Source organism: Rattus norvegicus, chromosome 16 (assembly GCF_021556685.1).
Source record: "Rattus norvegicus strain SHRSP/BbbUtx chromosome 16, alternate assembly SHRSP_T2T, whole genome shotgun sequence".
NCBI classification, from domain to species: domain Eukaryota; kingdom Metazoa; phylum Chordata; class Mammalia; order Rodentia; family Muridae; genus Rattus; species Rattus norvegicus.
The window spans coordinates 67,011,761-67,035,073 of NC_141549.1; the positions used below are offsets into that span (position 1 = coordinate 67,011,761).

General features: G+C 41.8%; 2 protein-coding genes and 1 pseudogene across 1 annotated transcript in view; 2 read left to right on the top strand and 1 right to left on the bottom strand.

Annotated features, from left to right (window-relative positions):
* Positions 1–4,005, top strand: part of Wrn (WRN RecQ like helicase) — a gene marked incomplete in the record, with an annotated part of 134,549 nt that extends 130,544 nt beyond the window's left edge. The window contains 5 exon segments of the mRNA NM_001427071.1: positions 770–2,493; positions 2,608–3,287; positions 3,318–3,465; positions 3,508–3,516; positions 3,546–4,005. Of these exon segments, the coding sequence (NP_001414000.1) occupies positions 770–889 (120 nt within the window).
* Positions 1–23,313, top strand: part of Erich1 (glutamate-rich 1) — a gene marked incomplete at its 5' end in the record, with an annotated part of 52,793,804 nt that overhangs the window by 36,141,201 nt on the left and 16,629,290 nt on the right.
* Positions 12,032–12,452, bottom strand: Rps15al5 (ribosomal protein S15A-like 5; annotated as a pseudogene).

The following is a 23,313-nucleotide window of genomic DNA, read 5'->3' on the forward strand; positions in this document are numbered from 1 at the left end:
AATCAAGATTGTGTGTATGTATGTGTGGTATGCATGCACACATGTGCTCATGTGTGCATGTGTGCTTGTTAGTATCAAGAACAGCTCCTCCACCTTATTCTTCGAGGCAAGGACTCAGTCAAGCTTACAGCTCACCAGCTCAGCTACCGTGAGTAGCCTGCTCGCTCCGGGATCCCTGTGTTTGCCTGTGAGGCTGGAATTAGAGGTGCCCCACCACGCCACTCAGTATTGATGTGGGTTCTGGGGAAGCAAACTCTGGTTCTCTTGCCTTCTTAGCAAGCATTTTAATCACTGTCCCATCTCTCCAGCCCCTAAGGATATACATTTTTTTTTATAACGTTCAAGCATATTTTGAAGTTTACAGGTTAGCAAGCTTGAGTACACAACATGGAAGGAACAATAAAAAAAGATTCTCCTTCAACAGGCTAGCGAGAGGAGAAAAGACGCTTGATGTCTCTGACTTCCACATACGCATTGTAGTACATGTAGCATGTATACACTTGTGCACACCCACACACGCACATACACATGCGGTAATAAAAATGATAATAAATTGTCTTTAAATTGGAAGGTAATGGGATGATAAGTAAACGATTAAGGACTTTGCATTTACTTATTAATTATATTTTCACGTCAAAATGAATTCTATGAATATTTCTATTTCATTTCATTTGGTTGGGGAGAATAGTCATTCAGGGTGTCTGTGTCATTTTTACAGCTCTTATGCTTTTTCCATTGTATAACTATCTTTTGTCTCTGTTTTCTATAGGCACCATCTGAGATGTCCCAGAGAAAATTACCTGAATGGTTTGTCAAAGGAAATGTGCCCTTGGCTGCTACTGGCAGCTCATCAATGGCCAAGACAAAAAAGAAAGGTCTTTTTAGTTAAGATGGCAGCTACCGAACAGTTTGTGTGTGCCACAACATCATTCCTATAAAGAATAAAAAATAAGTATTTTACCTTCCAAATGACTTAAAGTCCAAAGTGAAACTCACCGAAACGTTGGACCGCTGGCATCTTTAATCGTCCGTCTGCAGTGGAGATAAAGTATCCGGACCTTCTAAGACCCTGAGTGCAGTATAGAGTGTGAAGTCGGTCTCCTTTCAGGTTGCTTCCCGAGCCACCGTCATGCTGCAGTCTCTCTCTTCTTGCAACAGTGCCCGTGGGAAAGGGAGGATGTGTCACTTTGACACCCATAACAGATTAGTAGTTGCATAGTGACAGATATGAAGACGTCTTTAATTGACAAGATGGCGTCCTGTTAATTTAAGACAGCAGATTCGTTTTACAGATGGTCTTTGCTTTCTCACACAGATGCCTGTACGTTCACTGTCAGGCAATCTCAGTGCACGGCCCAGTCAGTGACACATCAGCTTCCTTTTAAATGGGAGAAAGTGTGGAAAGGATTCCAGTTATAGGGACAACTGAATGCTGTGCATTTTCTACAGAATTTTTATTATTTCTCCAGTAAAAGTGTCTTCTGTACTGAGCATTAAATATACTTAATTTTCATTTATTTAATTATTGTAAGTGCCTTCAATATTTGGAGATGCCAAATGTCTTATGTTTCACACAGAATTAAAAAAGTGAAAATTCAACTCTGTTCTTGGTAAACTATTGTTATGTAAATTTAAGCAGTTTACCATATAGCTTATAAATACATTCTAAGCCTTGGATTGACTTTTTTGTAAATAGAAATAGACTGTTATTAATACAGAAAAAAATACACCTGAATTCGGGTAGCTTACAAAAAAAAAGTCACTCAGGATTCCATCAGGAAATAATGAAAGCCATCTTTTGTAATCGGTCTGACTTTCTGTTACTCCTTTTCTCAATTTGAATCTTATCATAAGACATTCAAACTATACTTACAACATAAGAACTCCACGTTCTCGTTTTTCCGCTGTTCCCAGAAGGTAGCTTTAGGTTTGTCACACATAATCTCCAGAAATCTTCTCTTTCTCTGTGCCTTAAAATGTGTCCCGACAATCCATGAGGTGGTCTCGTCTATGGCAAAGCGTCCGCTGCTTAGAGTACTTGAGGATCATGCTATGGTGGTCATCTGCAGGAAAACATCTGCTTCATTATCTGAGTTATGAGTTGAGTCAGGTGGGTTTTTTCCTCATGGAATTGAAAAGCAAACCGTGGTGGCAACAGTTATGCTCCTTTTTCAGACCTGGTTATTTGGCAGACATTTTCTCAGGATTGAATGCCATTAGCCTATTGCTTTAAGGAAAACGACTTACCAATAGTTATTGCCAGTAACAAAATTGAAATTTCTACTAAAACTTACAGTTCCTGCGAGTGTGTGTCCTTCACTGGGAAACTGGGCGGCCATACTTGACCTGAGGACTTTTCTAATGAGAGAACTAAGACATGATATAATGTAGTATATATAGTAAGGTGGTCAAGAAGGAAGAGTTGATGGCTGTCCTTTCAGATTACACACTGAAAATAATCATTAAGAAAGAGCCACTGTTTTCGTTTCAAAGATTCAAAGTGGGGGTTGGGGATTTAGCTCAGTGGTAGAGTGCTTGCCTAGCAAGCGCAAGGCCCTGGGTTCAGTCCCCAGCTCCGAAAAAAAAAGAAAAAAGAAAAAAAAAAAGATTCAAAGTTTCAAAGATTCTGTACCATTATTTGAAAAGCTATTTTCAAATAGCTTTTCCTAACATCACACACACACACACACACACACAGACTGAATACAGTAGACTGGACTCCTAAACTCATCTACACAATGAGAGCATTTACAGAAATGAAATGGGACCATCCTTGTCAAATTTTTAAGGAAAATGTGATTTTTAAATGAACAACATTTGTGCTAAAGTGTAAATGGTTTACTACAGCTGTTTTTAAATGAATCAATACATTTTTGGAAAAAAGTCTCAGGTGTGATTATGTATCTGCATAACTGCACATATAACCACAGACCGTAGAGTAGAAAGCAATTGTGTGACATTGAAGGAGTTGGGGAGGGGACCCGAATGACATGGATGCTAAGAAGGGAGGGGGCAGGGAGCGGGATGCAAAGTGAATATGTAAAGAAAATAAAATTAAATAAAATAATAAAAAAGAAAAGAAATGGGAAAAACAAGGCAGGCACATTAACCACAGAGGGAACGTTGCGCACACACACACACACACACACACACACACAGAGAGAGAGAGAGAGAGAGAGAGAGAGAGAGAGAGAGAAGGTAGAGGGATAACCAACATTGAAGATGTTTGAAAAGCCAGAGGGAAACATTACTTAAGTCTTTATGTTAACTTAAACACACACACACACACACACACACACACACACACACATACACTTATGTGGACTTGGTTTGGTTCGATTTCAGACAGGGTCTCACTATAGCCTTGTTTGGCCTAGTGCTCATTATATAGAACAGGCTGTTCTCTCTCTCTTCTCTCTCTCTCTCTGTCTCTCTCTGTCTCTCTCTGTCTCTCTCTCTCTGTCTCTCTCTGTCTCTCTCTGTCTCTCTGTCTCTGTCTCTGTCTCTCTCTCTCTCTCTCTCTCTCTCTCTCTCTCTCTGTCTGTCTCTCTTGTATATAGACAAATAGGTAATAATTCCTGATTTGATTCAAATAATTTTAGGAAGAACGTTTTTAGAGATGGTCTCAGTTGCTAGAAAGATGTAATAACGTTAGAATCAAGAATAGAATGTCCCTAATCATCATAATAGTGAGTAAAGGCTGCATAAGAAGTACAACGAGCCTTCATGATCACACTAAAAAGAGAAATAGACTTGGGACAATTTTGTGTTCAAGGATAAAGTCACAGGTGTGCACTATGATAAGGCAAGGCCATCAAAAACTGTTACTTTGAACTTTTGATGAGTATATTTTAATGAAACACTGCTTTGAACTTAATATCAACATCCTTCTGTAACTCCCATTTTATGTAACATTTTATCTCTGAGGTAACTTTCTAAAGAATTTTTTTTATCTAAGAAGGTATAAAAGACCAGAGTAAAGAAATAAAATTGTTGGTTAAATGGTTTGCGTTGGGAAGTTCTGCCCCATCCATCCATCCATCCATCCATCCATCCATCCATCCATCCATCCATCCATCCAAATGTATATCTGTTTGTCTATATGTCTGTGTGTAGATATATGTGTATATGTGTAAGCATGCATGAATACTTGTGGAGTTGATTGTGACAGACGGTCTGGCCTGGCCAGAGTGTAGGTATATGATTGGTTGAACGTAAATGTGTCTGTGCATATTTGCCTGTATAAAGCATCTTAATTCTTTTCCTTTCCTTTCTCTCTGGTTCTCAAAGAGTTAACCAGCTTAGCCTGAGAGGCTCCTTGCTGATTCACCAGAGGAAGGAGCTCCCACAGTAAATTCGTTCATTTAATCCCCTGCTGTTTTACATTGAGGTGCTAAACACCAGAGACTTGCAGTTTCTGGCCTCAGAGGAACTCAGGCCGGCCAGCTACCACTGCAAACTAACTTAGACATAAGACAGGTAAATGTTTTATTATAGAAAAGACAGCCCTAGGGGTTGGGGATTTAGCTCAGTGGTAGAACGCTTGCCTAGGAAGCGCAAGGTCCTGGGTTCAGTCCCCAGCTCCGAAAAAAAGAACCAAAAAAAAAAAAAAAAAAAAAAAGAAAAGACAGCCCTAAATATCTCACAAGGCCAAGTCTTGTCCCCACTGATTCTCTTCCCCTCTTCCACTTATCTCAAGAGAGAACCGAGAAAGAACAGCTGGGATGGCCCCTGGCAACTAAAAACTGTGGTTCCCACCATAGCACTGTCTAGTACCCTAAAGACTGTCTCCCATCCCAGCATTACCCCTACACTAAAGCTGTGACCTTAATCCCAGGCCCTGCCACAACAGAACAGCAGTGTCTTCACTGGTTTATTTAACATCGTAGTGCAGTATACGGTCTCTTTTAACTGTTCCAAGTTCAAACAGTACATCCCACTTCCAAGACACTAGAACTTGTGCTTATAATGTTTATGCATGATGTCCCACTAGAAAGTAAATTGAACAAGAGGAGGAGGGATTTTCGTCTATTTTTGTCCATAGCTGTGTCTCTGTTACCAGGGAAGCACCAGGCAGGAAAGCAGACAGTGTCTGAATGAGTAGAAGGATTCACATACACAGGATCTAGCAGAGCTGTTTCAGTTGGGGAGGTGTACGGACCCTTAGCCATCCCTGCAATTCTATCTCGTCAGAGTTCTGTTGCAATGTCTCCGTTAAAGCTGGTCTAAAATCACATGGCCCACAAAGCGTCCCTTTATAACTCTAGCCATCAGCCACACACTCTATAGAGTCCATAGCTCTCACTGGGAGTCCTTACAATGTGTATACATAAACAGTTTAACAATAGATTTGGGCACAGTGGATTATGTAGTTGATTCCAGTACTCCAGTGGATTGAGAAGGATCAAGAGCGGTATGTAGTAACTGGACTGCGGTGGGAGCCTGTCTCAAACAGATAAGCAAATAGTTTGTCCCTGTACTACTTGCTTTCTCCCTTGTAACTGTAGAAGCATCTACAGAAAAGACAGTCAGTAGCTGGGTGTGCAGAGTAAGGCAGCCTATGTCACAAACATCACTTCCAGGCACTCCTGGGACATCACCATGGTCCTGCTCCTGTGCTTAGCCAGGAGTCTGTGTCAGCAGCCTGAAGTGGATTCTTGTTTCAAGGCAGCTTTATTGAGGACCTACTATGTGCAGAGCATAGTTTTGGAAGCCAGGGGCACAGTAGTGACCAAAGGAAAAGCAATATGGTTCCCCTTAGAAAGAGTAAGGAGAAGATGGGAGTGGGTAGTTCACACTGGGTGAGGGGAGACCCTGCTGAGTTGGGAGGATTAATTGACAGCTTCTGAGTGCAGCCTTGAGCACAATAGCCCACCACAAGCCTTTTTTATTAAAATCACAGTATAAAAGAGGGAACAGGCTTGGAGCATTTTGGAGAATAGAATATGCTTTCTAATAATGAACAGTAGTGATTGTTATCCTCTCTATAGGAAAACTGCAGGAGAAAACAATCAGGTTGCCTAATGGCTTGATGTAAATGGGGCAGCTAGACAATTTTGACATTTAGGGGCACTCAGTAGATGTCTCGGGGTACCAATATAATGCTTTTTGTTTAACAACAGCAACAACAATAAAAAAAATCCAGAGGGATGGACATTGCAGAAGGAGTTAGAAAAATAATTAGAATGATCGACTGTTTTCACGAAATGTTCTGGTTGGCGAGTGGCTATCCATTCAAGCTCAGTCTGAAGTATTAACTACGTTTAATCCTTCCAAGGCTTATCATGGCTGGTTAGGGGTTGGGATTTTAAACTAAGCCAGAGTGTTGAACATGAAGGAAGACAGATTTTTTTCCCCCTGGGGCTCTTCAAGCCTTGGAGAGAAGGGTTTGAAAAGCACCCCCCACCCCAAGCACTCTTCATCCTGGTAGGGGTAACTTATTATTTTTATTGACTCATTTCAGTTTTATATTCTTTTAAGCATCCTTTAAAGATGTGCGAGCCCCGGGCAATAATTTCATTTGCTTTGGTTATTTTCACAGTGGCAAAACGGACTAGCATTTTACCACACTGGTTCAAGACTACCATCTGCTGGTTGAAATTGGCAATTTCAGGTACTATGTGGTATGTAGGAAAAGCAGGACTATCTTTAGGTTTTGCTTTGGGTTGATTGACTAATCAATGCGATCACTTATCTAGTATGAAACTTAAAATCAAGAGGGAATGGTGTCCGTGATGGGCAATGAGGACTCAGAGTTTTAAGTTTATAAGCTGCCTTAGACAGTTCAACAGACACCCACTGAGGAACAAACATGACAACTGGCACAAAGAAAACAAACTTGTGTCTGGTACTTGTGGTGGGTCGTATGGCTATGAATAGAGAAACATGGAAACCCTTAAAATCTTGACTGATTAGGCACGAATGGAAAAAAATGTATACACAAAACAGACAGTGTTCAGGGCTCCTGACAGAGAGTGCTAACCCCACCTGCTCAGGAGCTTGGCCGGCTTCCCAAAGATGAGGTCTCTCCTGTCTGAGGAGATAAGGACTAACCAGATGTAAAATAGGAAGATACTTCAGGTGGAGGGAACCATCCGCCAGCACGCAGAATGGAGTTGGGAGTGATAAGATGGTCCATCCCCCCCGCCCCCACCCTCCCCCCACCCCCCCATACTCCCTCCACCCCGGAGAGTAAAGTACAAGGTGGGTTGTGCCTTGTTGGAAACCAGCAAGCAACCCACCAGGACAGGGGCCTGTCTGGCCTGGAATGGCTTGCTGTGGGACACAGGGTTGGACATAGAGGTAGTTTTCAAAGACTGATGGACTCTGGCCTTTAAACTCTCTAGCTGTGCTGAAGACTGAAGCTGATGGCTTCTAAAAAAAAAAAAAAAAAAAAAAAAAAAGTTCTTGCTTATTCTGAAGTTCAAAACCTCATTGCTTGAGCGATTAGCATCTGTAGCCTAACAGTGGTGGGAGCGGGGATTAAGTAAAGGATTGATGGCTAAAGGCTTTTTTTCTCTCTTGCTCAAGAGCCTTGCCTCCCACTTGTCAGGCCAGGAGGGAGGTTTGGAGCAAATAAACTTTTATTGAATGGGGAGAAGAAAGCACTCTCAGAAGGAAAAAGTTTTATTTACACAAGCAAATATGCATAAACTTACGTACATTCATATACAAATTTACACACACACACACACACACACACTCATACGGCTTCATGCATTCCTGTTGGGTCCAGCTATTGACTTATTTTATAATTTCATATTTACAGAAGACTGCCTGCTCTTTTTGCTCGCTCTGAGACGTAGCTTCTGTCCCTCTTTCTCTGCATTCTGTGTATCCTCTCTCCTTCTGCCCTTAGCTTATTGTCCTCTTTATTTCTAAGGGAAAGTAAAAGGTGGACAACCTATCAGACTACATGCTTTCTAAATTTCTAAGTTGCTCTACTCTGCTGTCCTTTAGCTTGCTCTCCTCCTGCTCTGATGTAACATACAATGTAATAATTTCTAATTTTCTTTTTTTTTGTATTTTTCTTCTAGGGGAATAGACATGGTTTTTTTCCAGGCATTCCCCCCCCCCCAATAAAACAGAGCATAAACTGAATAAGTTTATAACAGATGTGTTTACACATATTTCCATTAAGAATAATTATCTGGCTAAACATTAATTTTCTGTCACTGGCTCCTTAGATTCAAAGAAAGTTAAATATCATAATTTTTGTATCTAAGTTGACACAGGTTTTGTATAGATAAACTTAGTCAATATTTTATCTCTGCCCTCGCACCTACAATAAATCATTCTTTCCCTTTTATGATCTTTGGTTTGTTATTTTTCAATTTCTTGGAATGTGTTCTAAGTTGTAGAGTCTTCTTTCTATCTCAGAAGCAGTTAATTCTTGATACTTGAAGACTGGCAGAGTTCTAATTGCAGTTTTCATATCAGGGCTTTAATGGCAGTCCTATTATAAAGAGCTTGATAATTACTAGTATAATTCTAGAAATTCTTATTGGATCATTATTAAGAATTAAGAAATCATCTGTCTATATAGCATCACTACAAGACAGCCCAGCTTTGTTCATCTGCAGAAATCTGCCCAAAAGGATGGGCTAACACCCAGGGATTACAAAATATTAATTTTACAAGGACAGGAAGGGCATATCAACACAAGAAGCAATCCTGGGAATGAAATCTCCTTGGGACCCTGCCTTATAGAGCTCACCCATCACAGACCATGCAAAAGGAGTGGGCCACCTCCAGGAAGGCCACCTGCTAGCCTATCCTAGATGGCTCCTAACACCACCAGAGATGCTGAGTCCTGAGACTGGTTCCAACCACTCATTTACTTATTTTCTTTTTCCTTTACTGTTTTGATGCTTTCTTTTATTCACTGGAAGCAGCCCTATGTTGTGTCCCCCCATAAGTCTCTGGCATTTGAATCCTTGGTGCCCAGTTGGTGGCTGGGAGACCTGGGAGATGTGGTCTTGATGGAGGATGTGTGTCACTGGAGACAGACTTTGAAGTTTTAAAAGACTTATGGCATTTTGATTGCTCTTTTTATTCTGGTTTGTGGTTCAAGATGTGACCTCTCAGCTGCCTACTCTCTCCACCAATGCCATGGTATGTTATCCTTTTGGACCCTTAAGCCCCCATTAAGCCCTTCATTCTATAAGTTACGTTTATGTTGGTAATGATGTTTTATCCAGCCACAGAAAAGTAACCACTATTCCCTTTTTGCCCAGACTTCAGGTCTACTAACTACAAGCCTCTCTCTGTCCTTCAAATCGTGGTTCCGGTTGGATGAGATTGCTTACATTGCCTGTGGCCAAACTTGATAACCTAAGTTCAATTCCTGGAGCCCACGTGGAGGAAGGAGAAAGGAGGGAATTGACTTCTAGTTTATCCCAGGACCACACATAAGTATGGTCTGTGTGCTATTCTCCTCCCCTCTAAAAATAAAATGGAAAAACAAAAAAACTTAAAGCACAGTTTGGCAAGGAAAATTGTATCATCATCTTCATAGAGTGAAGGTTACTGTATTAAATACCCCCTGATGGAAAACTTTACAGGAAGAAATACTTGTCTTGTAGTTTCAGAGGTTTTAGCCCACGGTCTTTAGTCAGCTCACTTCGTTCTGTTTCTGTGACCTACTTTCATTTCTGCTGCTGTGATAAAAAATACCCCCACAAAAGTAACTTAGAGGAAACAGTTTGGTTCATAGTTCCAGGTTATAGTCCTATCATTGGAGGAGAGTCAACATGGCAGGACCCTGCAACATCACACTACATCCATGATTGAAAGCAGTGAACACTTGCAGCCTGCTTGCTGGCCTGCCTACTTGCACTCAGCCTGATTTCTCTACTTTTAGTTTAGGAGACCCTTCTTAGGGAGTGGTGCCGCCTACAGTGGGCTGACTCTTAAGTCATGATATTTGAAGGAAAATACTAAACAAAATAAGTTATACTTTAAGAAAAATGTTGTGTATGTAATCTAAACTTAAGTGGTGTATGTGCACACACACACACATGCACACGCCGATCATTCTGAAAATCAGAGAAAGATTCTAAGGTACAGGGGATGGGGAAAAAGAGGGTAATCAAAATACCAGAAGGAAGGACTATTTGAGGGAAGCCATTTAGTATTTTGAGGTAAGAAGAATGTGGAATAAATTGGGAAGAGAATGAAAAACATGATGTGAGAGTATGCAAATGTCATAATGAAAACTTCTACCTTGTAAGGGTCCAGCACAGAGAGTGGGAGGGGGACATGAGCTATACTCCTAACCAAGCAGCTACCTGCAATTGGTATCTGCTGGCAAAAGAAAAATAGCATTCTCCGGGGGGGGGGGTGTCTCACTGAGTACATTAGCCACGCTTCAGGCACGCCAGCAGTAGATGGCCAACATAAAATGAACTCCATGGTGTTTTTATAGACTTTGGGCCTCATAGAGTTTTGTTTGAGCATTTTATGTCTTGTTGATATTTTGCTTGTATATTTTGATTTCCAGTTTTATGGGTATTTTGAGTGTGTGTGTAAATATGAGTCTCTTGTTTGTTGTTAACTGTGTTTTAGACAGAGAAACAAGCGACATGGAGTTGGGTGGGTAGGGAAGTGGGAACATTTTGCAAAGAGTTGTGTGATCAGAATATATGGTATGAAATTTTTTTTGGTCAATGAAAAAAAGACAGACAGACTGAATGTCCTAAGGGTCAGTGGATCAAACCATCACTGATGTCATGATTCCTTAAAAATGATGGCAGCATCATTTTGCTTGTTGACTTTGTTGATGAAAATAATCACATATTCTACTAGTTTTATATTGCTTTCCTTTTTTACATATAACAAAAATACACATAAAATTAATTTTAAAAAGGAAAGAAAAACCCCCTGTGCACTACTGTGAAGAGCTACATAATTCCACAAGAGGGGGAGGAGGAGGAGGAAAAAGAGGAAAAGGAAGACGAGGAGGAAGAAAGGAGGAGGAGAAAATTAACTGACCCTTTTGTACTTCTGGAGTAGTAGTTTTTCTATTCTTGTGCAAAATAATCTTGATAACCTCAGACTAGGATAATGCTGAATCAGTATTTGAATTTCATATTATGAAATTCTTCAGTGGTTGGCTTTTTGTGTGTATACCAACACACACACACAACACACACACATATATACACACAGAGACTCACACACATAGACACACACGCACATACACACAGACTCACACACATAGACACACACACATACACAGAGACTCACACACATAGACACACACAGACACACACACATACAGACTCACACACATAGACACACATACAGATACATACACAGACACACAGACATACACAGACACACACACACACAGACACACACACATATACACAGAGAGACTCACACACAGAGACACACACAGACACACACACACATACACACAGACACAAAGACACCCATCCCAGACTTCGGGGAGATCCATGTCATTGATGCTAGTGTCTGTGTCTATTAAGACTCAAGAATTGGATTTCGACTTTACAGAGAACTTACTGTAGGGAGACTTTTGCAGGGAAAAACCAGAATGAGATAGAGATAATTATTGATTTGTGGGAAATAGAAAGTGAGTGCTTCTGGGTCTAAGGCTACCCCTGGCTTACCAATAATTGATTTTGTTTCTGAGAATATCAAGGGAATTTAAGGCCGTATGCAGTTATGGATTTTTTTTTGTTTGTGGTCCCTCCTTCTCCCTGTTCTACTTAGTGTGCCTTCTCTGCATCCACAGATCACCTCAAAGCTTTAGAAGGCTCCGAGCTTCAGGTAAATTATTATCGTCCCCACACTCATGGTGAAGGGGGTGCTGCTCGCTCTGGACTGGGTTCCTTGAGTTGCAGTTGTTTACAGAGCAGCAGGAATCTAAATCTAACTCCACACTTTGGGCTGTCTAATTGCATTTACTTCTCCGCCCTCATGTGGAAATCTTCCTTTGACCCTTACTGACAAAGTCCCGTGGCCATCCACAGTTCCTAGGTGCTTCTTTTTTTTCCCCCCACAGTCCACAGAGGCTTTTTATTTATGCTTTACATTTAAAAAAAGAATCCCAGGATTTTCCCTCCTGTATGTTTTCATCTTGCCTCTTCATGGTCTATGATGCCAGCCGAGGTTGTCAGAACAATGAAACCAAACTGCTATGATGGCAGCAGATTGTTCTGCCACTTCTCTAGGTCTTTGAGTTGAACATCAAATCTAGGGCTTATAACTCCACACTTGTTCAGCCTTCCTCTGAAGTTCACAACAATCTTCCCTGCTCTGTGATCATCAATGGTCTCGAACTCATCAATGAATTCCTGCTTCGTCCTCACAGTTAGGAACTGAACGATGACTTTGGAACACGGCCTGAGGACCTGGCGTTTGCCTCTCTTCTCAGCGTTGTTGCTGCCCTTGAGAGCATCTGCCAGAACATTCATTCACGCCATGGTGACGGCGAGAGAGGATGGCAGAGAGAGTCTTAGGTGCTTCTTCCTTGCTGTCCCCACCACAGAGAATGAAGCCCAAAGCCTCAGACAGAATGAGAGCTGCGCTCATATCGTTTAGCTGTATGATTATTTCTAGTCTCCACATCTACTGCTTTGAAGGAGGAAGTTCATTTATGGAGAGAGCAGTCATTAAGCATCATCCTCCTTAGATACAATCCATCTCCAGGCTGCTCGTCCCCAGTTGTGATAATTGTAATTCCAGGCTAACCTTAAATTACGAGTCATTGAAGAGGGCCCTCCCTCCCTCCCTCTTTCCTTTCCTCCCTCTCTCCTTCCGTCCCTCTTTCTGTTTCTTTCAGTTTTGTAACATTAGGGATTGTAACCAGAGCCTTGTACATGCTAGGCCAGTGTCTCAGAAATATTGCTGGGCTAAGACATCATGATCAAAAGCAACCTACAGAGGAGAGGGTTTATTTGGCTTCAGATTACAGTGTATCATCAGAGGAGCATGGTAGGAACTCAAGGTAGAAATTCACAGGCAAGGGCCGAATCAGAGACTGTGGAGGAATGCTTATTATTGGTTTGCTGTTCATGGCTGCCTCAGCCTGCTTTTCTATATCACCTCCTTGAGAGTGTCACTGCCCAATCTCCTTTATGAACCGGAGCCCGTTATCTGTGGTTGTTTAGAGCCTGCTGTCAGACGTTAGACGTAAAGCAGGAACTTCAGTGTGGAGACAGGTGTTTTCCGGATGTTGCTGTGGCTCTGTTCTTTTCATTCTTCAAACGTTGGTGCTTGCTGTTTTATAACCCAGTCCAAAGGTTAGGCCTCGTTTCTCCAACTCTCTACTTTGGGACTTGTCTCCTTACAGAATGAGTTTTCTAGATTGAAAACAGGAAGTACCAGAGGAGAACACAGGAAGTAACCAGAAGAAGAACAGGAAATACCTAAGTAAAGAATGTTGAAGAAGGGACCAGATAGAAACCAGAGAACATCTTTGGCCCAGAGAGATAGCTCAGCAGTTAGGAGCAAACACTGCTCTTCCAGAGGTCTTGAGTTCAATTCCCAGCACCCACATGGTAGCTCAACCATCTGTAATGGGATCTGATGCCCTCTTCTAGTGTGTCTGAAAACAGCTACAGTGTACTCATATACATAAATAGAGTAAATACTTTTTAAAAAAAGATATCAAGTTTCTGCCTTGAGTATATCTTGCATGTCTATGAACTTGCTGGAAAAGATGATTTTGACCACTGCACCAGTTTTGGAGAATTAGCCAGAGTCTGGGGGATGTGAACAATGGTTCAAGCCTATGATCCTGTCAGTGGAATTTCTAAGCAATCAGCTAACTGGCTCACCAGGAAGTAGGTTTTGTAACTACCAAATGCAGTCTACATAAGAATAAACTCACCCCTTACTAGTAAGATTCTGGTTTTTCTTTAAGAATAATTGTCCCCAGTATTGTGTTGAAGTTTACTGGCCTTTCTTACTGTTTGTCAGTGCTGGGTCATTCGGCTGGACCTCACTGAGTCTTAGTGTCTTCTTTGTTTATCAAACAATTGAACAAATGTGGTTGCATTCTTTTATTGTACAGTCTCTTGAAGGCAAAATGATACTGTAAATTTGTCTCAAATTTGTCCCTTTATATGACAACACCAACCCTCTCCTACCTCTCTGTAATAAAATAATAATAATAATAACAATAATAATAATAATAATGGCACTATTAGCTTGTTGTATTGGATGAGCACTCCTGGAAAATCAGGAACTCTCCCAATGACTTCTTTGCCCCTTACAATAATCTCAGCTTTTATAATCCACTTTACTTCTTCTACATGAAGGCCTAAGTCATGTGTTGCCCTCCTTGACACACATGTGTTTGAATGGAGAGTCCATTGTCACTCGAAAGAATTTAAAAGCCACGTGAACATGCCTACAGGTTCCTTCAGGAATGTCTGCATTCATGTGTCAGGCTTTATCTGCATGCCCCCGAGGCAAGAGGTCCACTCCTGACTGTTCCAGTGCTTTCCAAAGTGCTTAGGCTCTTACCTCTAGAACTGTGTTTGTAGGCTATACCCAGCTTTGAGGCTTTATCCATCCTTTATCCTGATTTCCTCTGAGAGTCCTAGGTTCTTCCCCACAAGCAAAATGGCTCCAACCCTTCCCCTTGGCAAACGTACTTCCTGGCCAGGTTCAGAGGTGGACTTAGTGTTCCACCTCTAGGAGAATAAAGGCATCATCCCTAGGAGAAAGGCATTTTTTTCTACTTGTGAGGAATTTTGATGAATTAAGTTACTTCTGTCTCTGTAATTCTGACTCACAGCACGTTTTCAGTATTGCTTGAGAGATGTGGTGTCCTTGGAACTTCATAATCCTCAGAGCGCTCTTTATTTACTCCTTCTGTTTGGGACAGATATTGCATTTCAGGTGTCTCTGTATTTTCCACGGAGTCTGCTCTCCTTCTGATGTGTACTTCATTTTATTCCGAGCGCTCCTCCTGGCCCCAGAATGACTGCCGGGGGACACCACACATTGCACAATAGAACAAGTTATATAAACTCTGTATTGAATTTCATTTCAAGGCCCTGCTAGAGTGGAGGAGTTGCTGCACTGGAGACACTCATGACTGTGGAAATCCAGGGTCCTGGAACATTGGTGGAGCTGCTCTTTCCCTCTGTAAGATATTTAGTGGTAGCCGGAACTGCCTAAGTGATGCTGGTTTTCTTGTTTGTGACAATAGCCATTGTACTGTAATCGAACTTTAAAGTGAACAAAATCGTGCCTTACTTAGACTAGGACAGGTTTATTCCCATCTGTGACCGATAAGATAATGACATTAAAAAGAGAAGGGTCAGTAAAAGGCTTGAGAGATGGCTGAGCAGTGAAGAGAACGTGTTGCAAGGGACCTGAGTTTCATTCCTAGCACCTTCCTGGTGGGTAACAACTTGAGTTCAAGTCTGATGCCCTCTTCTGGCCTCTGCAGGTACTGCATGTGCATGGCGCATGCGCCCACACCAACACACGCAAATATTCACACCCATAAAATAAAAAATAAAATATTTTCTTCTAAAGGAAGAGCACACTTCTAAAAAAATGAAAACGACGCAGAGTGGGGGAGGTGGGTTGTCTATAGGAGGAGGTGGAGAAGCAGTAAGGGGAGAATATGACCCGTATGAATTGTCTAACAGTCATAAGATATATTATCAGAAATGGCATAAGAAAAATTGATATGTATATCGACTACAACTATAGGAGATCAAGCAGATACAAATTGGAAAGGAAGAAGTCAAAGAGTTTCCCAACTCTGCCTTAGCATTCGGAGAGACTGATTTTTGTGAGCCAGTGTGGGGCCAGGAGAATGTGAACGTTTTGTTCAAAGGCCCATGAAAAGAGTGCAAAAGTACAATTTCGAAAGTAGCGCGTGCAGTGAGGAACACGCTTGGCTTTTAAGGGGATCATTCAATGTGCAGATAGGAGGATTGGCTAATGAAGGTATTTTAACAAATCTAGCGACGAAACTGTTTACTCCCCCCACCCAGAGAGAGGTGTTTTGGTTCCTTCGGGCGTGGGGTAGCTTGACATGTCCTCCACAGGCTCACGGTTTGAACGCTTGCTTGGCCCTTTCCACATTTTATGGTTTTTGCAGGCCATGGAGCCTTTGGCATGTGGGCCTTCACTGACGGAAACAGGTCACGAGGGCAGGCCTTGAGAGACGGGACCTATTCCTTGTTCCAGCTTGTGTTCTATGCTTCCTGTTTGCCACCATGTGAGTAGCCACGCTGCCACCTTCACAGACAGTCTCCCTGCTGAGAGGACACCTCTCCGAAACTGTGAAGCAAACGAAACCTTTCCCCCTTAAATTGTTTCCACCAGGAAATCTGTCACAACCGAGCGAAACGTAATTGGCAGAGACAGTGGTACCAGAGATACGGGATGGCGACTGTTGTAAAAACCTGACGTGGTTTTGGGCCTTCAGAACTGGTTGTCAAGACGAGCTCTTGCAGAGTTTGGAGCTGGGGCCCAAATGCTCTAGAATGCTGTAAGGAGAGAATGATGGGACATTCCAGACATGCGGACAGTGAAGACTGCTTATGAAGTTCTAGGGAGGAGCAAAAAGTCCATTTGGCAATGAAGCCAGAGACCATTTGCATTGCTCCCCGCTAGGTATTTGGTCACAGCAAAAAAGAAAAGAAACGAATGCAGATACCAAAAGTGAGCACATTGAGCAGGCTACTACAAAACGTGCTTCTTAGAAAACACCAACCAGGAGGATGTGGGAGGAGTTAATTACGGAGGAGACAGGTTTTCAGTTGGCTTCATTACTGATGACTTTAAAATAGCTTATAAAAATAAAGAGCAAGACAACCAAGACTTTTTTTTTTAACATTTCTTTAAAAAATTTTTTTTATTGGATATTTTTTATTTACATTTCAAATGTTATTCCCTTTCCCGGTTTCCTGGCCATAAGCACCCATCCCATCCCCCTCTCCCTTCTTCAATAAGGGTGTTCCCCTCCCCAATCACCCACCCTTCCTTGTCCCCCCCAACATCCCCTACCCTGGACCAGGGGCTTCTCTTCTCAATGGTGCCCAACAAGGCCATCCTTTGCTACATATGCAGCTGGAGCCATGGGTCAGTCCATGTATAGTCTTTGGGTGGTGATAACCAAGACTTTATGAAGACATTAGAAGCGGGTATATGTAGAGAGTGATTATGAAACCTGGCAAGGGGAATCTCGGATAAAACTATATCCTAAATTGCACATGGCTGGAGTAGAGATTAATTGATCCTTGCAGAAAATGCAGTATGTTGCCATGGTAATAATGTTTGTAATGACATCACCCGCACATGAGTCCCATTATTTCGGACAGTACTAAAAGGTAGACTGAACTTCCCAGCCTCAGTTCTAGGAAGGTCAGGGGGCACCAGTTAGTGGACTATCCTAGAAGTGAAATGACACGGTCAACTTGAGGTTTGATCACGTGGACGTCTCTTGCCTTGTGTGGCCCTTCCCTCCCCTTCTGCACAGATATTGGCAGCCATTTTCTTCCAGCAGTATGATTCCCCTCAATGCCTGCAGACTTTGGACTTTTCACAAGAGAAATTAACCCATTTGTTACAGGCATATTGGAATGTATCTTTGCAGCACGGCCTAGCCTTTCCTGATTAATATGAACTCTACTGTGAGCAGATGTGTACAACTTTTAGAACAAGGAGGGAAATTAGCATTTTGAATTGGTAGCACTAGCTTAGTCAATGACATTATATTTATCTTCTGTGGAAATGCATTCTCCCTTCACCTCGGACCAATTCCCTTCAGATCTGGAATTCATGACAAATTTCTACTCTCTTCCTGTGGTTTTGGCCAATCCTATGTAATATTTATAATTCACTTTAAATGTAAAAGAGCTTTCAACACCCTCCGCTTACACATCAATCTTTCCTTTAATTTTCGTCTGTTTCTTTGACAGCCCCTCAAGGTCCAATGAAACCTGCTCCTTTAACTTCCGCCGTGATCTTTCCTTTTTTCTTTGAGAAATATCGAACACTGTCTCTTGTATGGTTCTTATCCTGGGTTCATAGGTCATCAGAACCAAAAAGTGAATGAGAAAAAGAGAAGCTGTGACTGGTTAACTTCACAGGGGGCTGGCTAGAGCCGTGGGCTGTGCTGGGTCATTAGCTGGAGGGGATGGACAGGCCGGCTCTGAGAGCATCTGGTAGCATGTTCCGCATTGGGAAAATGCTTACCAGCTACTAAAGTGAGGTATTTTCTGTTTTAGGAAAATATTTCAGAATCAGGCGGTTTATAATAAATCAATGCTGGATTTCTCGATAGGACATTTTAAAGGACATTGCATAGGTGTTTATTAAAGAGCTTCCAAATCAAGCTATTTAAAACAATTGGGTGTAAGCTATTCTGTTGGGGCTAAAAGTCATACACCCGTGACAACAAGCTCCCTGACTGTGAGTAAAGATGACTGTTTTATCATCCACCCATTGAATCACTACTAGAAACCAAGCTTTGGGTCAGTATTGAGTAGCAGAATTGTGACATTACTTTCTCATAAAACCAGAATGGAAGCTATTTAAAGGTTTCAACTTCGGGAAGGCACATACACTTTATCAGATTACCGAGGTGGGAATAGCCAAGTAGCAGATTTAGAAGACTTTGAGTTTTTCTCCCCATGGGTTAAACCTAAACTTTAATTTTATTGTTTCACTTTTATTAAAAAAATATCTCGAAGCTTCTCCAACTCCAAAACAAATGGATGATGAATCCCAAGAGTCTATGAGGTACATATAGTGTAGCTGAGGAGGTCGTAGGCTTCCCACGTGAGCAGGAAGAAGATGGACAAACTGAAGTATTACTTGCGCTGTGATTCTACACCTTAGCCGTCACTGAGAAAACAGACTCACAATACATTTTATTTTGCACTGCATGTTTGGAGTCAACATCTCGGGCCTTAACGCACTACTCACGAGACAACTGTCTTTGTTCCTTTTCTCCCCATGTTTATGAACGTGTTTGTGCCGATGTCTTATAATATATGAAACAGAAACTCACAAAAGCTAAGCTTATTGTTTAATTTTCAGGAATTACAGGCTACTGTTTTAATAACAGCAATGCTGTTTGTATTAGGTAAACTGTTATGTCATAAAGTATTAATTATTAGGAGCCACTGTTATAATGCTTAAAATTCTTGAGGGAAATCCTTTTTGAGTGCTCTGTCATAATTATCAAGTTAAAATAGTAGAACAGGGACTGTAATGATAAGACTATTTCCTTTTAGCTTCTGTTTTTGACTCAACCGTTTTCTTTCTATTTTTGACTCTTAGCCGTTTTCTTTCACAGAGGCTAGAAGAGAGAATTGAATTGCAGACAGTTGTGAGCTCACCTTTGAGTGCTGGGAACCGAGCCCAGACTCTTTGCAAGACCACCACGTGCTCTTACATTTTTAATTGTGTTTATGCCCCTCCCTTTTCTGTACGTCTTGATTGCACCTGGCTAATTACTGTTTTGTGGTTGTGATAAAATACCTTGACCCAAGCAGCTTGGTGGAGAAAGGGATCATTTCGCGTGAGAGTCCCCGAGGGGAACAGTCCGTCACTGAGGGGAGGACGGCAGCAGGCAAGGAAGACACAGCAGCAGGAGCAGAAGGGTGACTGTTCCCACTGCATTCCAAATCAGAAATCAGGGAAAGTGAACAGGAAGTTGGGTCTGGCTGTAGAGCTTTAAGGGCAGACCCAGTAACCCACATCCTCCATTCAGGCCCCGCCCCTTTCCAGGGACCACTACCAGCTAGGGACCACTACCAGCTAGGGACCACGTGCTCAAACATGTGACTTGATGCAGGATGCCTGATGTTTAAACCACAGCATGCGCCACGCCAACTTCCATTTTGGAAACGGTGACGCTGTTGTACCTCTCACTCCTCCACATGTATAATGTCTTACTGCACTTCTTTCAGTATATGTTTGATAAGCCAATATTTATGTTTCTTATAACCACATAAATGTTATCCACAGGGGTTGGGGATTTAGCTCAGTGGTAGAGCGCTTGCCTAGCAAGCGCAAGGCCCTGGGTTCGGTACCCAGCTCCGAAAAAAAAGAAAAAAGAAAAAAAAATGTTATCCACAGTTGAAGTGTGTGTGGAGTATATTGTACTTTTTAATTTTCTCCCGTGGGTTAAATACAGCATTTGATTTCAATTTTATAACTTTTTTACTTACCTATTTGATCTAGTCTCAAACCAAATCCTTCAGAAATAGAAACTTCCCCACCACACATTCAAATATACTGGGTTACCTCCTCCCCTGCCTTTCTTTCTTTTCTCCCTCCCTTCCTTTTCCTTTTTTCCTCCCTTCCTCCCTTCTTCCCACAATTCTTCCCTCCCCCCCTTGTGTCCCTCCCGTCCCATCCTTTATTCTCTCTCTCTCTCTCTCTCTCTCTCTCTCTCTCTCTCTCTCTCTCTCTCTCTCTCTGTGAGTCCTTCCCCTTTTCATGACACTCTTTCTTGTCCTGGGTTCTCCCATCCCTATATGGACCACCGGTGTAGAAGATTTAGAGTTGATTGTATTGGTTCCCATTTAGCGTCCTTCTGGACATGCCCTTGGCCTCGTTCCTGCACTGGTTACTGGTTCAGGCCCTTGTCTTTCTTCATTTGCTTCCACATTTGGACAAGCACAACCCCCAGAAGCTTCTTTGTACAAAGGATTCGTGGCAGAGTTCGTTTTGTGGATTCTTCATGTTTGATTTTCATTCCTTTTCTACCCTTGAATGACTTCCAACTGCCCATCCATCCTTTCCTGCTACCACAGTGATACATCAGACAGTGTGGCTCGGAAAACAGGCACTTGCCTGGTGGATGTGGAGGCTGGAAGTGCCAGATCAAGGTAGCTTGACTCAGTTTCTGCTAAGTGTTGTCTTCCTGGATTGAACATGGCCGTCTTTACACTATGTGCTCTCAGAGTCTCTCCTTGGTGCATAGGGGTGGGAGACGCAGTCTAGTGGGCTCTCTGATGTCTCTTTTTATACTGGACACTAATGTTAAATTATAGATTTACATATATGACCTTATTTAATCTTGCTTCCTTAGGGGCCCTATGTCTAGATATAGCTGCATTGGAGAATAGGGCTCCAGCATAAATTAATATCTATCTATCTATCTATCTATCTATCTATCTATCTATCTATCTATCATCTATCTATCTATCATCTATCTATCTATCTATAATCTATCTATCTATCTATCTATCTATCTACCTATCTACCTATCTATCTACCTATCTACCTATCTACCTATCTATCTATAATCTATCTATAATCTATCTATCATCTATTTATCTATCTATCATCTATCTATTATCTATTATTTATAGTTATCATTATCTATCTTGGAAAACTTTAAGTATAATTACATATATTTTTTTCTAAATTAGAAGTAGTTTTTCCTTACAAATTTGATGGCAACTCTACATTTGCTTGGGTCACCTAATGTTCCTAAGAAGTTCAAGCACGTCTTAATTAGAAATCCTTTGTATCAATTTATTTTGTCTTCTAGAAGCTTTGAATAACTTTTCCTATGCTCACAGTTGATACACTTGAATGCACTTTTTACTTCAATGTGTTGCTTAGTCAGTGGATATTTTAAACAGAAATCAGCCTCTCTCTCTCTCTCTCTCTCTCTCTCTCTCTCAACAATTCCTTACTTTCTTACCTAGATTTGATCATTTAATCTTCCCATTGAATTTTATCTCCAAGAGTCCATTTCTCTGTTCTTCTCCTTCCACCTTCTCCATTGAATGTTGTTGTCACTGCACACACTTCTGAGGCGAGCAGGACACTGGAGATAGACCATTTCCCCTCTAAGAGTGATCACTCCCTGTTACGTTTACTAAGAACAAGAACAATGTAAGTGCATACTGATATAATGAGGTTGTACGTTTGCTCCATCAAAGACAGCACATTGGAGTTGATTTGGGGGATGGTGTTTTCCCCACAGCAATAGTAACCTTAACTCAAACAAAGTTGGAGGACAGCTTTACTAGAGTCTAAGAGAAACAACAGGGCTGGGAATGTTGACAGTGACGGAAGTTGGTGTATTGGTTTAGGCGACCGTGGCAAGTCAGGGCATGGAAATGAGTTACGAAGAGGTTGGTTTCCTGTTATGTTGCTAACAGTGTACCTCCTGTGTGACAGTACTCTATATTCGTGACCAGGGATCACTGACTCAGAGAAAGCTGGCATTGCTATTTCTCAGGTGGTGCCTGGGAAGGAGATGGGTGGAGGGCACCCCTTTGTTCCTTGTGTTCCCCCTCTCAATGAGGTTTTAGGTGAGACAATGTTTCCAGAATTTTGGGGAACCCCTTCATGGTCACCAGAGGATAGTGGGGAATTTGGGGTCCTATTTAAGGATTGTTAGTCTCATTAATAAGAGAGTTTTTTAGGATGAACTCAAACAGAAGCTTGAGGACAATTTTATTAGAGTTCAAAAGAGAACTCTCTTTCCATCAGTAAAGCTGTAGATCTCAGCAGCTACCTGGAGGAGGAGAATGGGAGACAGAAGGCAAACTGACACCATTTCACTTGCCAGCATGGAGGTCTACCATGTGACAAGTGCTCACATACAGACACACAGACACACACAGAGGACAGAACAACACAAAGTGGTTGTAACTTTCTGAGGACTTAGAAGGGTGGGGAGACTCAGCTAAATCTCATGCATGGCTACGTATCCTGTAGGAACTTTGGTAGGGGGAGGGATTTCTGGGAAAGAAAGTACAGCATTTTATTAAAGGAATAATTATTTCATCTATTTCTTTAGCATAGCATAAAGTGAGCCTTCCTTCCTAGGGGTGGTCCTTACTTCCTGAGAGTTAAATTTTTGGGAATTGGCCTACCCAATTGGAATGTTAGGTCTCCACCCAGGGCAGACATTTCATTTGTTTTAACCAGGAGTTTTCCCTTACTGGGCGTTTTCCTTACAGGTTTCAAAGATTGAAAATGTTATAAATGTTAGGTCTTAAAGAACAAGTTGAGGGCAAGAAACTGGGATGGTGCCTTGTTTCTCACTGGAGTGAGAAGTTCAATGATAGATGTTAGACGAGAGAGAGAGAGAGAGAGAGAGAGAGAGAGAGAGAGAGAGAGAGAGAGAGAGATTGATTGTAGGGTGAGTTGAGAATATGCCCAGCTGTCCTACCCTGCGCTGGGACATCCTGCTTGCAGTGAAGGAGGTGGCCTTATAGAGAGGTAGGAGAAAAGCATTGGGAGCACAGACGAGAAATCCCAGCTACAGAAGGCGAATTTAGGCTCCTGAGTTCCAAGCTATTCTCTGTAAAGCAGCTAGAAGAGGAGACAATACTA